This window comes from Phaethon lepturus, unplaced genomic scaffold (genome assembly GCF_000687285.1).
Source record: "Phaethon lepturus isolate BGI_N335 unplaced genomic scaffold, ASM68728v1 scaffold13598, whole genome shotgun sequence".
Classification (NCBI taxonomy): Eukaryota; Metazoa; Chordata; class Aves; order Phaethontiformes; family Phaethontidae; genus Phaethon; species Phaethon lepturus.
Window position 1 is genome coordinate 5,697 of NW_010556977.1, and position 14,128 is coordinate 19,824.

Here is a 14,128-nt window from a genome sequence, read left to right on the forward strand (position 1 = left end):
TTAATTTTCTTTTTTTTTTTTGGTAGACTAGTGCAATCAGTTGCTTTTGAAAGGGATTCCTTGGTGTACTTGATACCACAGAATTTACTGTGGAAACACTATACATAAATAATTTTGAAATTGCCATCAGTTGTGCCTTTGTTCTAGCTGCTGAGGTAGCAAATTTAATCACAGGGAAAATGGGCAGCATAGAGATACTTCCCATGCTCTACCGCCCCACTTACCTTATTTGCTGTCTGGGGCTTTCTAATCCGAGGGTGCAGCCTGCTGCTGGGTAAATGTCATCAGTCTCTGCTAGACATGGAAAGGGCTCCCTTCACTCCTTGCTGGTGCTCCAGAATGTATGTTTCCACCTCCCATTTTACTAACAGCAGCATATTTCTGACCTGCCTGTGGACTGAGCAGTGATTTACAACCACCTATGAAAAAACACTGTTGACTTGGTAAGATACAGAAGGTTACAGGTTTAAGACTGTGATGAGTTTATAATATCTGTCCTTCAGACTCTTGTTAAGTCAAACAGATAGCTTCTGCTACGGAAAATCAGGTAGTTCTGCCCTAAACACTTCCTGAGAGCACTGTCCAGGTGTCCAAATAGCAATATGTGAGAGCACTAGATGCTGTTTCAAATTCTGTTTCTCAAGAGAAGCTCCCTGCTTTTCTTTCTTTGTTTTGGCATTCCCATCTGGGGACAGTGGTGATGACAGACTTCACTTTAGTAACTTCAGTCCTCCAACATAAAGTGCCAGGAGGTGCTTGGTGTCATTAGCTCAGTATCAGGAAAGGTGGAGGCTCTGGTCATTAGAGTTCACAGAGCCTGGAAAATGGACACAAACATGGGGCTCTCCATTTCTTTTCCACAATGGTTTCAGCATGAAAAAAAAAGGGGGAGGGGGGAGGAATAGTAATCTGCACAGAGTACTTCTGCATCTCACTGGAATAATTTTCTCCTGCTGTTTCTGGCTGTACAGAATAATTATTCTCGTTTGACAGGAGCAAATCCCCAGTATCTTGCGGCTCTGGGCTCATTTTTCTGTAACACTGGTTCAAGCTAAATTTCTCTTTCTTTAAAAAAAAAAAACAAAACACAAAAACAAAAACAAAAACAAAACTACTTTTGCCTATGCGAGGTTGAAGGCTCGGCTATGATACCTGGTGTGTGTTGCTACTCTTAGCTCTAATAAAATGCAAGTGCTGGCCACCCAACTAGAAAGAGTGGCATTAAATGTGTGGGATGGAGCTGTTAACCTGCGTGGCAAACGTGGCCCCTTTTCCTGGTGCCTGAGTTGTAGTAGCTCTGTTTGACACAGGCCTATGGTGAGAGGGGTGGCTCTGTGGTGCCAGGTCTCTGTCAGTCTCTGCAGCATACGTGCTCCGCCTGGCAATGGGGAAGGAGGAGACAGCGACATGGACTGCACTGCAGCACACTGCAGCACTCCCAGAACAAAGACTTGCTGGGAGAACACAACTTGTGGTGTTGCTGCTGTGTGCTGACCACAGTTCAGAGACAGGACCCTGAGACCACATCTGCCTTATGAACATTTTCTCATGTAACTGTCAGTCACTTTCCCAGAGGGTTTGGAATTGACAGGATAACTGAATTATTAATAAGGCACTAATAATAAGTAACAGAGTTTTGGACTAGGTGAGAAAAGGCTGTAGTGAGCTCACCTCTGAAATGAGATTAGAGGGTGGGTGCTGGCCGCACTCCTTTGTCCCTGGCTCTTGATCAACCAGGGTGGGATGCTGCATTACAACCTGTTGAAGCTGGCCAGAAGGGAGTGGAGCGCTTGTCTACTGTCAAACTACGACAGCCTCTTAGGGAGAAGGGGATGTCTTTAGCCAGTGGACCTGAGCTCTCTCTTATCAGTGGTCTGCAATATGGTCTTCACTGCAGTACAGCAGAGAGCTCCCTATCTCTCCAGTACCCTCTAGTGAGACTTGTGCTTTGCGAAGTGTAGCATACAAGTACTCCTGCAACCTTCCAGGGAAGACTCTGCATGTAACCAGGTCACTTGAAGAAGACTTTCTCTTCTAAAACTCGATCACAGCTTGTTCATTTTGATGCACAAATTCCTGTTACTGTCAGTGGGCTTTGTTCTGGGGTTATCAGTGCTCTGCACCACTACATCATCTCCATGGATGCATGAAACCAAACAGGATGAGGGTTGTCTTTTTCCCCACAATTTATTATGTATGCTGTTAGCGTGATAGCAAGATTCATTAAGTGTTCTCTATCCACAAAATTAGCCTGCCCAGCTTCACATGAGCTGCATGGAGCTTCTCCCGTATGGGTCACAAGACAGAAAGAGCCCTCTGTGTTTGCAGCCACTCGAGCTGCACTGATTGGCCCTAAACACAAACAGATTGCTCGAGTTGGTCTCTACAGCATCAGATTTAGCTATGTCCTATTAACCTATCTAAATTTCCCTGCTCCACTACTCCAGCATTAGTAGCTGTATCATAGTTCTAGGTTACAATGCAAGGAGGAGAAAATAAGAAATACAGCCTTTAGACTTCTGCAGAGACCAGAAGGCTCAAGAGTTGTACTGCTTTTCAGAATGATGTTACTGGATTATCAATGCCCATAGTCTGTGATTTCTGGTAGTTCTGTTTCTGGCACTTGGCTGAAGCTGTTTCCCAAGAAAGGAAAGAGCAAGTGGTTTTTTTTTTTTCCTGTTAAGGAAAGAGCAAGTGCCTTCTTAAAGGTTCCTTTTTCTAAGGAGTGAAGGAAGCAGAGGAGTCTTTTTCTTCTAGGTACCATTATTGCATGGTTTCAGGAGACAAGCCAAGCTGAATTCATGACTTGTAACGTAGGAGGATTGACTCTAAAATACAGAGTATTTTTACAGATACAATCCTACTGAAATGCTGTCTGAATGATTATACTTGCCTAGGGTTTACTTGTGTTTTCGAAGAAATTGCATTACCCCAGTCCTTTATTGTGTGAATACAGCTAGAATCGCAGGGGAAGGGGTCCATCTTCTGCCTGTGTTTTTCATTTTCCTGTCGGTTTTCTTTAAGGAAGTTCTCTGTCATTGCAGTCAAAGGGCTGCTGCAGGAACTTGAAGAGCTAGGCTGCTGCAGGGCAAGTGTCCCTGTGCCTTGCCAAGCAGAGCAAATCTCCTGTGTGACTTCCAGGGTAGTTTTTGTGGCTTCCTGTAGTAGGCTGCTCAGAAAACCTGACCTTTCTTTCTGCGGAAATGCCCTTACTCTGGCTTTCTCCAACCTAGATAACCAGTTCAGGATGTCAATATTGGAGCGACTTGAGCAGATGGAGAGGAGAATGGCTGAAATGACAGGCTCCCAGCAGCACAAACAAGGAGTAGGAGGTGGGAGCAATGGGAGTGGGAACGGAGGAACACAAGTGCAGGTACGAACAGCTTTATGCTTTCTTATCAGGGTTTGTTTTTGCGGGGGTTGGAAAGGATTATCGAGAAGTCTGGTTTGTGGGCGTCTAACAGCAGTTGGCTTTCACTCACATTTGCCACTGTCTCAGTACTTCTAAAAGTGGAAGGCTACCTGCTCAGGGCAGGTTGCAGCTCCCCTCAGTGGTTAAACTGGGATGTGTGTGGTGTTTCAGTGCGTTTCTGGGACTGGGACACTGGGCAGCTGCTTTGAGAGCCGCGTGGTGGTGGTGTGCGAGAAGATGATGAGTCGTGCTTGCTGGGCAAAGTCCAAACACTTGATCCATTCAAAGACTTTCCGAGGAATGACACTGCTCCACCTAGCCGCTGCCCAGGGCTATGCTACACTGATCCAGACCCTCATCAAATGGCGGTAAGACCCAGCCCGTTGGACTCTTGGGTGTCAATACAGGCATGGCAGAAGCGTATGTAAGCCCTGCTTGGTTCAGATTTCTGGTTGCCCCTTACAAACAGCCAAGTCCCTGAACTTGTTCCTGTTCCCTGATCTGACAGGACGTGTCTCTTGAGAGAGCGAGTCCAATCACTGGATTTATCATGCTTTTAAAGTCTCTGGTGGGGGCACCATCTGTAGTAAATATGTGTCTCATGGGCATATGTGTGGCTACTTCTTTGTGGTATGGTGCATTGGGTAAAGCTGTGCATTTAGGCAATGATCCTAACATGGCTACAGAGTGTCATTAGTTCTGTTGTTTCCTCTGCAGCACCAAACATGCAGACAGCATTGATCTGGAGCTGGAAGTTGACCCTTTGAATGTGGATCATTTCTCCTGCACTCCTCTGGTAAGAACAGAGACTGAAACTTCTGAGAGAGTCTGAGGACCCGGTGATGTTCTTCCTCATGTGTTATTTTCCTAATGTGTTTCATGCTTTAAAGAGTAGATGTTTCTTAGAAACACAGATCTTTGGGTTGGAAGGGACCTTTAAAGTCCAACCCCACCTGCATAAGCCTGGACATCTTCAACTAGATCAGGTTGCTCAGAGAGCCCTGTCCAACCTGACCTGGAATGTTTCCAGGGATGGGGCATCTACCACTTCTCTGGGCAACCTGGGCCAGGGTTTCACTACCCTCGTTGTGAAAAATTTCTTGCTTAGATCTAGTTGAAATCTGTCCTCTTTTACTTTAAAATCATTACCTGTCGCTACAAGCTCTGCAAAAAAGTCTGTCCCAGTCTTTCTTAGAAGCCCCCTTTAAGTCCTGGTGTCCTGCCAGGCTGCAATACAGTCTCCCTGGAGCCTTCTCTTCTGCAGACTGAACAACCCCAACTGTCTCAGACTTTCTTTACAGCAGAGGTGTTCCATCCCTCTGAGCATCTTTGTGGCCTCCTCTGGCCCTGCTCCAACAGGTCCATGTCTGTCCTGTGCTGAGGGTTCCAGAGCTGAACACAGAACTGCGGGGGGGGGGGGGGGCAGCACAGTGCGGGGGGGGGGGGGGTCACCAGGGCAGAGTAGAAGGGCAGAATCCCCTCCTGTGACCTGGTGGCCACGTGGCTTTCGGGCCAGCCCAGGATACTGTTTGCTTTCTGGGCTGCGAGCACACATTGCCAACTCACATCCAGCTTTTCATCCACTGGTACCCCTGAGTCCTTCTCAGTAGGGCTGCTCTCAACCCCTTCATCCCCTCAGCCTGTACTGATGCTGGGGGTTGCCCTGATCCAGCTGCAGGACCCTGCACTTGGCCTCTCATGAGGTTCATGCAGGCCCATTTCTCAGGCTTGTTCAGGTCCCTCTGGATGGCATCCCGTCCCTCAGGCACGTCAGCCACAACACTCAACTTGCTGAGGATTCCCTTGATCCCACTTGTCTGTGTCATTGATGAAGATATTAAAGAGTACAGATGCCAATACGGACCCCTGAGGGACACCCCTCATCACCGATCTCCATCTGGACACTGAGCTGTTGACCACTACCCTCTAGATGCAACCATCCAACCAATTCCTTGTCCACCAAATAATTTGATTTGTCTGCCCATCAAATCTGTATCTCTCCAATTTAGAGAGGAGGATGTTGTGGGGGATCGTGTTAAAGGCCTTACAGCAGTCCAGATAGACAACATCGGTAGCTCTTCTCTTGTCCACTGAAGGGAGAAGCTCTTGGTCACAGAAAATATAGCACATAGAGAAGGATGCAAAGGAGTGAGAAGAAGACAAAAGTATCCCTATGTCCCAGATAAAAGACTGAAGAGCTCTAGGCAACTTTTCTGATGTGTGATGGAAAAGTGGCGGATGTACAGAGATTCCTGTCTGGTGGTCAGTCTCTGAACAGGTACTTGCAGTCTGTTTTACTTTGGTTTCTGTGAACAACTGCAGCTCCTGATAAACAAACATTAGAAATATCCTTTTGATTCTGCATGCCTTGTCTGGCCTGTAGGCTGAATCCAGAGTGAGGTGTAATGGGAACTTTACTTTGACAGAAGCTCTGCACAGATGGGTGATTTGGAGAGTAATGTTTTCTTCCCTCTTGGTCTAATCTTGGAGGAAGCGAGTCACTGCCCATGTCTCGACAGGTCCCATAAACTTGTGCATGTTCGGGTTCTTCGGGTGGTCTCGAACCTTATCTCTCTTACAGCGGGAGGGACCTTCCTCCTCTACTCCATCCCTTCAAGCAGTGTGGGGAGAGAGACTGCAAGTGAAGGCTGAGGTAAAGAAGTCATTGAGTACCTCAACCTTCTCCTCATCCCTTGATACCAGTCTGTCAGTCTTGCTCATCAAGGGGGGTGCGCTTTCTTTGACCTTTCTTTTTTGGCTGACAATACCTATAGAAACCCTCTTTACTATTCTTTGCATCCCTTGCCAAGTTCAGCTCCAGCCATGCCTTGGCCCTCCTGACCTCACCCCTAGACAACCGGGCAGTGTCCATGTACTCATCCCAGGATCCCTGTCCCTGCTTCCACTGCCTATGCATTTCCTTCTTGCCCTTTAGTTTGCCTATCAGGTCTCCATTCAGCCATGTTGGCCTATTGCCTGCCTTCCTGATTTCTTACATCTGGGGATTGAGAGCTCTTGCGCTCTACAGAAAGCATCCTTAAAGATCTGCCAGCTCTGTTCTGCTCCCTTGTCCCTGAGGGCAGTTTCCCAGGGCGTCCTGTTGACCAACTCCCTGAAGAGCTGGAATTTTGCTTTCCTAAAATTCAGGGTCCTGACTTTACTCTTCGCCTGCCCCATATATCTCAGGACTGTGAACTGCACCTACGCATGATCACTGCAGCCCAGGCTGCCTCCAGTCTTGATGTCACCAGTTAGCTCGCATGTGTTGGTGAGCAGCAGGTCCAGTATGGCATCCCCTCTGGTAAGGCTGTCTGTTACCTGGCACAGGAAGTTATCCTTCATGCATTCCAGGAGTCTCCTGGATTGCCTGCAGGTCACTGTGCTACTTCTCCAGCAGATACCAGGGTGGTTGAAGTCCCCCAGCAGGACAAGAGCCTGCGAGCGCGATGCCTCCCATAGCAGGAGAGAGAAGGCTTCGTCAATAGACTCCCTTTGCTTGGGCAGCCTGTGGTAGACACCAACCACAAAGTTCCCTTTGCTGCTTCAGTCCCTGATTCTTACCCGTAAGCTTTTGACCTGCTCATGGCTATTCCTCAGAGACAGCTCTTCACACTCTATCCATTTCTTGACATACAGGGCAACGCCTCCACCCTTCCTTCCTCACCTGTCCCTTCTGAACAGCCTGTAGCCATCGATAGCCGCGCTACAGTCATGGGATTCGTCCCATGATTGGTGTGTAAATGGTGCATTCTTGCTGTGTAAATGGTAAGATATGGCACTATCAGCTTCCTGGCATTTTGCTGAGAGAGGCCACATAGAAAAAACCTTGTCGTTGAGTAATATGAGGAAAGGGAATAGATCAGATAGGTGATTCTGGTTTGTGTTTTACCCAAAATCTAGTCTTCACTGTCGTGCTGGGGAAGGGACTTTACACACCTTCTTTCAAGTTGTTTTCTTTGAGTGATTGACTGTAGAGGTTGTAAAGTCATTACAATATCTTTCTTGGTCATTGAAATCATAAAGTCATGACTGAAAACTTAGACAAGCAAAAAGCCAAAGCAGGTGGAACCAGAACTGCCAGTTTACAACAGCAGAGTGTTGATTTTACTGTTCCCAACCTTTAGTCTTGTCTGCTGTGTCTGATCTCAGAGATTCCTTTGCATATGAGGCTGTTCTGTCCCTGCAGTGATGCCAGTGTTTTTACCAACCCCAAAAAATGTTTATTACTAAAAAGAAACTGTCAGACTGATTCATTTGGCAGATGGAGGTTTCTCTGTCATAGTAGAGAATAGCATGCATCTAATCCTCTGTAATGGCCTTTTGTCAGGAAAGAACTCCCAGTTGCTGGGGTTCAAGTATGTTATGGTTTTGCTTATGAGAGTCATTTTTCTGTGAGCTGGGGACCAGACTCCACTGCATTAGTGAGAAAGGAAGGAGAAGGCAGGTTGCCCGATGTGTCAATTGTCTTTTCTTTTTTAGATGTGGGCATGTGCCCTGGGCCACATGGATGCAGCCGTTGTGCTGTACAAGTGGGACCGCCGAGCCATCTCTATTCCTGACTCCCTTGGGAGACTGCCACTGGCCATTGCCCGGTCTCGGGGCCACGTGAAGTTGGCGGAGTGCTTGGAGCAGCTACAGCGAGATGAGCAAACTCAGCTGGGGCAAAACCCCAGGATTCAGTGCCCCTCAAGCACAGACTCCAGCACAGAGAACTGGGTGCCCCAGTGGCACAGTGAGCTTATTGCCTCTCATGAGCCTCAGAAGGGAGTCACTGTGATTTCCAGTACAAACACAGGTAAAACAGCCCTGAGGGCATGCACTGTTTTACTGACACTTGACATGTAAAAACCTGGGGGCAAAGAGCTCACTCGGGCGGCAGATGCCATCTGTAGCCCTACTGTCCATGCTTAATTATTTTCTTGTGGGCTCTCTGTCATGTGCTCCATGCACTTGCATAAGTATCGGGAAGAGGAGTGAATGCCTGCTTTAGAAAGACACGTGTATCTTAAGAGTGGTTGAGGTCATATCCTCCCTGGGTGATAGTTACTCTCTTTGTACACACCGTCAGGTGTCCCAGAGCATGGCACAAACTTCTGCCTGTAGGTCTGTGTCAGAAGCTCTTCATGGGTTAGGCAATCATGGGTTGTATGTTTTGTTTTGACCATTGATGTGTTTGTTTCCAGAGCTGAGACGACCAAGATCAGAACCTTCCAGTTACTACAGTAGTGAGACTCAGAAAGATTACCCTGCAGCCAAAAAACATAAGCTGAGCCCTGAATATTTTCAAGCCCGGCAAGAGAAACTGCTTTCCACTGCGCTGAGCCTGGAACAGCCGAGCATCAGGAAGCAGAACTCCAGCTCCAAGCAATCTGCCACTGAGACAATCAGCCCCAGTGAAGGGATAAGGGACTATGGCCGGGAGCTCTCCCAGCACATCCCAGAAGTTACTGGGTACCGGGGCTCTGGCAGCCAAGCAGGCATCAAATGGAACCCAAAAGACGTTTATATTGGTGTGTCTGCAGTGCAGGTGGCGGGGAGCCAGAAGGGAGCTGTGCTGGGGAAGGACACTGTAGCCCATCGGCTACGCCAGCGAGAGCAGATGAATGTGCTGATGATGGCTGACAGGGAGATGGTGGATGCAGAGCTCTTGTCCTATAGGGACAACGCAGGGGATGAGGACTGCTTACACCACATGGATGACTTGCAGGTAAACATACCCGTAGCACCAAGATCAGCAGCCCAGAGCACATGGTGGCTGCACAGAGGAGCCTAACTGTGAGAAACTTCCGTGGAGGCCTTTAGAGACTCCGAATTGTGCTTTATGAAAGGAGGTGGTCATACGGTCAATGTATACTTTCTTCCAATTTCAAAGGGTATCCTTTCAACCCAGACGCAAAGGCTAATGATTGGCATTTAGGGTCATGCACTGGTGTACACCTCAACAGTGTACAGAATGCACAAAATTGTTTGCAATTTTTCAAGGAAAAAGGAAAAAGCAGACTCTCCTGGTCACATCAGTAAATGAGACTAAGGTGACCCCATAGTCCTTCGGGAACTGGGAAGCAGTCCTGTGAAGACAAGGTCACTTAGGAGAGTCAATGCTGTGGTTGCAGGCCAAGCTGCTGCACTTTAAAGGGCAAGGAGAAGGGGAGAGACAGTGGGCTTGGGGAAGGAAAAATCCCACCAGGTATGGAATAGAGGAAATAAAAACACAACAGAAGCAGGACAGACAGATGAATAGTAGTCACTGGGGGGAAACATACCGTGTTTGGTCGTCTTAGTGAAAAGAGTAATGGGAGCACAGCCTGCATGCACTGCCTTGGCATCTCTAAATATTCTTATCTTGCTGTCGTAACATGGATGAAGGAGGTCTTTGCAAAACAAGAACTGTTTTCAGTTCTTTCTATTAAGAATTCCTGTGAACCTTGGTGGATGGGGAGGGATATGGTTCAGAAGGATTCCCGACAAAGCTGCGGTCCCAAGGGTTTTAACTTCTCTTGATGTGCCTTTACTCTTCTGTCATGCTCTACTGCACATCTCAGTGAAAGAGTAGCAAGATCGCTTTTCCTTTGGGAATGAGATAGTCGTGACAGCTGTCAGTAGTGTACAGCAAAGGTCCAGTGACATTAAACCTTTCACCAGATGTCTTAGGCTCCCTGGACACTCAATGAAAAAGAGGTCTGGGGAATAGAAAACCCTGCAGTGCTTTGTCAGAAGAGACAGAAAAGCAAATGAGTTTTGCTTAATGAATTTCTCTCCAATGCTGAGACAAACAGTAGACTCCAGCTACGACAAGTTTGGGAAAAATGGGGCAGTTTGTCTAAAGCTGGGCTGTAAGGTGCAAGCACAAGGCTCCTGCTAGCAGGCAGCAAAAGTTTGCTCTCCTCTTCCCCTTCCCAGGTGAACATGATGACACTTGCAGAGCACATTATTGAAGCGACGCCTGACAGGATCAAGCGGGAGAATTTTGTGCCAATGGCGTCACCGCTGGTGGAGAGAACGGACAGTGCTGCCATGAGCACCACAATGAGCTGGCTGGCCAGTTACCTTGCTGATGTTGATCATCTGCCGAGCGCTGCACAGATAAGGTCAGTAAGAGCTGTGAAGCTGCTCTGGGTTTTTGAGTGGTCTCAGTGCTGAGCAGCACGCACTGATTCTTTAGTCCGCAGACGCTGTTTTTCAGTGGGCCTCAATGTTGGTGTTCCAAGCCCAGCCATGCTCTCGTGGCAACATGTACCATTGCCAGTACAGCTACGTGTGCATGGAAGAATGGAGTGCATGCAGCAGGAGGAAGGAGGGGGAAGTGGCCACAGGGTCTGACTTGCGACTTCTATTCCAGTGTCAAGTCTGCGCAATGCAGTACGGACAGGCTCAGGAATGGGGGATGTTGCTTGGAGAGAGGGAGGGGAGCAAGAGCTTCTGCCTTGAACTCAGAAATGTCGTAGTCCTTATCTGTTATGCCAGCCCAGGTGCTTTGTGAGCCAATAACTCCTACTGTGATTGGTATTTCAGAAGTCTGTATGGTGAACCCCTGACCCCTTCTTCAAACACCAGCTTGAGCCCTGCAGGCTCACCAATCAGTGAAATAGCTTTTGAGAAACCCAGCCTTCCCTCGGCAGCAGACTGGTCTGAATTTCTAAGTGCATCCACCAGCGAGAAGGTAGAAAATGAGTTTGCACAGTTAACTCTGTCTGATCATGAGCAGAGAGAACTCTATGAAGCTGCCAAACTCGTCCAGACAGTGTTCAGGAAATACAAGGTATGTGGCCAAAATGTCCAATGTCTTCCTTGTTAGATGTGAGAGAGTATAATTTGTTACAAAACAAAATGTGGGTAATACACAGTCCTGGGACAAAAATACAGTTTCTGTCATAACCTTTTCAGTGCTCCTAGCATGTGCTTGTTGATGTTTACCCAGCAGCTGCCATACTGGAGAAAGCATGCCATGCCATAGCATGCCTTTTGTGCCGGAACAGCACTCACAAAGCATCTCCTCAAAATACACCCCAGAGGTTCTGGTTAGTTGCTTGCTTGGTGGAAAGATCAATTCTGAGGGTTTGTCCCTTACATGAATTGACAGTAATCTCCAGGAAATGCCTAGACCTGAATTGGACCAGGTGGCACTGATAGGAGAGATGTAGAAGTAGGTGCCCTGCAAGTTGCTGTGAGCTACTTAATATCGTCTGTCCTGTTTTTTGGTGCACTCTGACTACTTACTGCTTCTTTCCTTCTCCACATAGGGTCGTCCTCTCCGGGAACAACAAGAGGTGGCTGCTGCTGTTATTCAGCGTTGCTACCGAAAATACAAACAGGTAATCAAGGAAGTGAAAGTTTATGAAACACATGTGTGTGCCATGAACACAGCCCTTTGTAATGGGCATTATCCCACTGTTGTTCTTGTATGCTCATTGGCATGCAGTAACGAAATACCCTGCTCAGGCAAAATTGAAAAGGGAAGCTAATTCGTGTCCTGAATCTTAATTTTGGAGGGAATCCTTGAAAGGATTTTGTTTGTGATGATACCTGCATTTTTGCTATGAGATAGAGGGCAATGATGTATTCCATATTGGCCTTTATGCATGCTATAGCCTGGTGAGACTATCCTCTGACTAGTTGCTTGCCAAATTTCATTGTGAAATTGAAGTTGGTTTTGCCTTTGATAAAGGCGAAGATGAAAAACAGGTTGTTTTATTTTGCACATACTAAACTTTTAAACTATGGGAAGTCACATGTTTTAGCTTGATTCAAGTTGTTCCAGGACTGAGACTGTTATCCAGACTCTAGTCGGAAACATGCTTTTAGGCTGAGTTCTCAACCCCAGAAAAAGAAGATACTTTTTTTTTCTTTTTCCTTTTTGGTTTTGGTTGGGTGGGTTTTGTGTTTGGGTTTTTTGTGGGGGCTAGAGCCCACATCCCTCTTTTCACTATACCCAGCTAGACTAAAGCTGTCTGATGCCTGGCAGCATGTTACATAAAGTGAAAGGCAAGATGCCTGTGCTCTTTTACAACCTTCAAAAATATTTATTTGGGAAGCCTTTCTAGTGTTAGGTGACTGCATGATGAATCACATTCAACCTGTCACATGGCTGTCATTCTGGAGTGATGCTTCCTATAATAGGGAAGCTTAATTCCTTTCAAAAACTGCTTGACAAACTGCTATGTCTTGGATCCTGGAATCGCTTCTTTTTGAAAGAAGATGGTTTGGTTTTTGTTTTCTTTTTCATTCTTTATTTGCAGAACTAACATTAACTATATTTTTCTGTTTCTTCCTAAGCTTACTTGGATAGCCTTGAAGGTAATACAAATACAAACACTATTTTGGAAACAGTTCCCTGTGGGTCACTAACTTTCACATTCAATATAAACTAGGAGAACCTGGCATTTAGAGAAGTGTTTTAATAGTATCCACTAATAAATGCCTGTGGTTGAGAAATCACTGACAAACCAAACTTTATGGGAGATACGTAGGGGCTGCCATGCCACAGCATATCAATGCAGTGGTACAACTTAAAAAAAAAAACAAAACAACCAAAAAAAAAAAAAAAAACCAAAAACAAAAAAAACCCTGCTGCTTCTACAGGTACTCATATAAGCAGTGATGGGCTGAGGTGTGGGGAATGTTTTGAAGCCAGTTTCCAGAGGACAGGTTTTCCTTTGTTGCTGCTGATTAGCTGTCAGTGAGTGATCTTTGCCTTGGCATTCGGGGAGAACATTTAACCCACCTGTGCAGCCAATGTCCTCTGCATTCTGCCTGCCAAAGTATTTTAAGCATTCATCTTTGAAAACCTGTGCCCTAAGACCACAGTGTTATGTACGTTGCTGCTCATACTGGAGGCATGACTCTTGATGCCAGTCTTAAATTGTTCATGGCCCATAATTTTCTACTGTAAAGATGGATTTCCCAGCTGTGCAACATCTTGCTCTCATCAGATACTATAATCAGCTGAGCTTCTCTCAAAGCTACCCAGGAGGTGAGGCATACTCTTCCTGGAGAGAACATTTCCTCAGGGTAATTTTCCATCCACAGCTTCCTCCTGCACCATGGTTTTATATCAGTCAAAGCACTGTGCTATCAGCGCAGGTGAGCTGAGCTTTCTGGGGCTGCTGTACTAGCTGAGGCTTGCCACTTCAGGGAGGTTAGGTGACTTCTCAGTTTATCCTCTTCCCAGCTGGAGGGGAAAAAGAGGAGCAGAGGGAGTAGCTAATCAGTTAAGTGGGTCTTAAAGTTGAACACAAACATATTGGGGTCTAGTCTGTCCAGCGTCTGGTGTTTTCTCTTTCACATGCCTTATTCTTCTATTATGTTACTCTATTGCTCAGATCAGCACAGGCTTATGACTAGACTTGAAGTCATAGCTCACATCACGGCTTCGTATTTGAACCCTTCTGTTCAGGGGTTTGTAACTCAGCCACAGGAGTTCCACCTGGGCTAAAAATTGGAAGGAAAAACATGAATAGCCCATGAGTGGACTTATATAAAATAGCTAATTTAAAACCACAATCTGATCCATTTAATTAAAAATGTTAAAAATAAACCAAAAAAACCCAATGGAAATTAATAATGACAAAATATAACTGCACCTAATGACTGCTTCAATTCCAAAAAGTGAAATTTGGTAAATGGTGGTCTGTGATGATATTGGAGGGTTTTTTGCTTTGGGGTGATGTGGGGGGGAGGGGGTGTTTGCTTTGTTTGTTGTTTTGTTGGTTCCGTTCC

The 14,128-nt window shown here is 46.5% G+C and overlaps 1 protein-coding gene across 1 annotated transcript in view; it reads left to right on the plus strand.

Annotated features, from left to right (window-relative positions):
• Positions 1-3,233: 3,233 nt before the first annotated feature.
• The window catches only part of CAMTA1 (calmodulin binding transcription activator 1), a gene marked incomplete at its 5' end in the record, with an annotated part of 29,553 nt that continues 18,658 nt past the window's right edge, over positions 3,234-14,128 (plus strand). Inside the window, 8 exons of the mRNA XM_010292626.1 lie at positions 3,234-3,373; positions 3,584-3,780; positions 4,130-4,208; positions 7,892-8,207; positions 8,596-9,119; positions 10,313-10,500; positions 10,925-11,171; positions 11,653-11,724. Of these exons, the coding sequence (XP_010290928.1) occupies positions 3,234-3,373; positions 3,584-3,780; positions 4,130-4,208; positions 7,892-8,207; positions 8,596-9,119; positions 10,313-10,500; positions 10,925-11,171; positions 11,653-11,724 (1,763 nt within the window). The remainder of the gene's footprint in view (positions 3,374-3,583; positions 3,781-4,129; positions 4,209-7,891; positions 8,208-8,595; positions 9,120-10,312; positions 10,501-10,924; positions 11,172-11,652; positions 11,725-14,128) is intronic.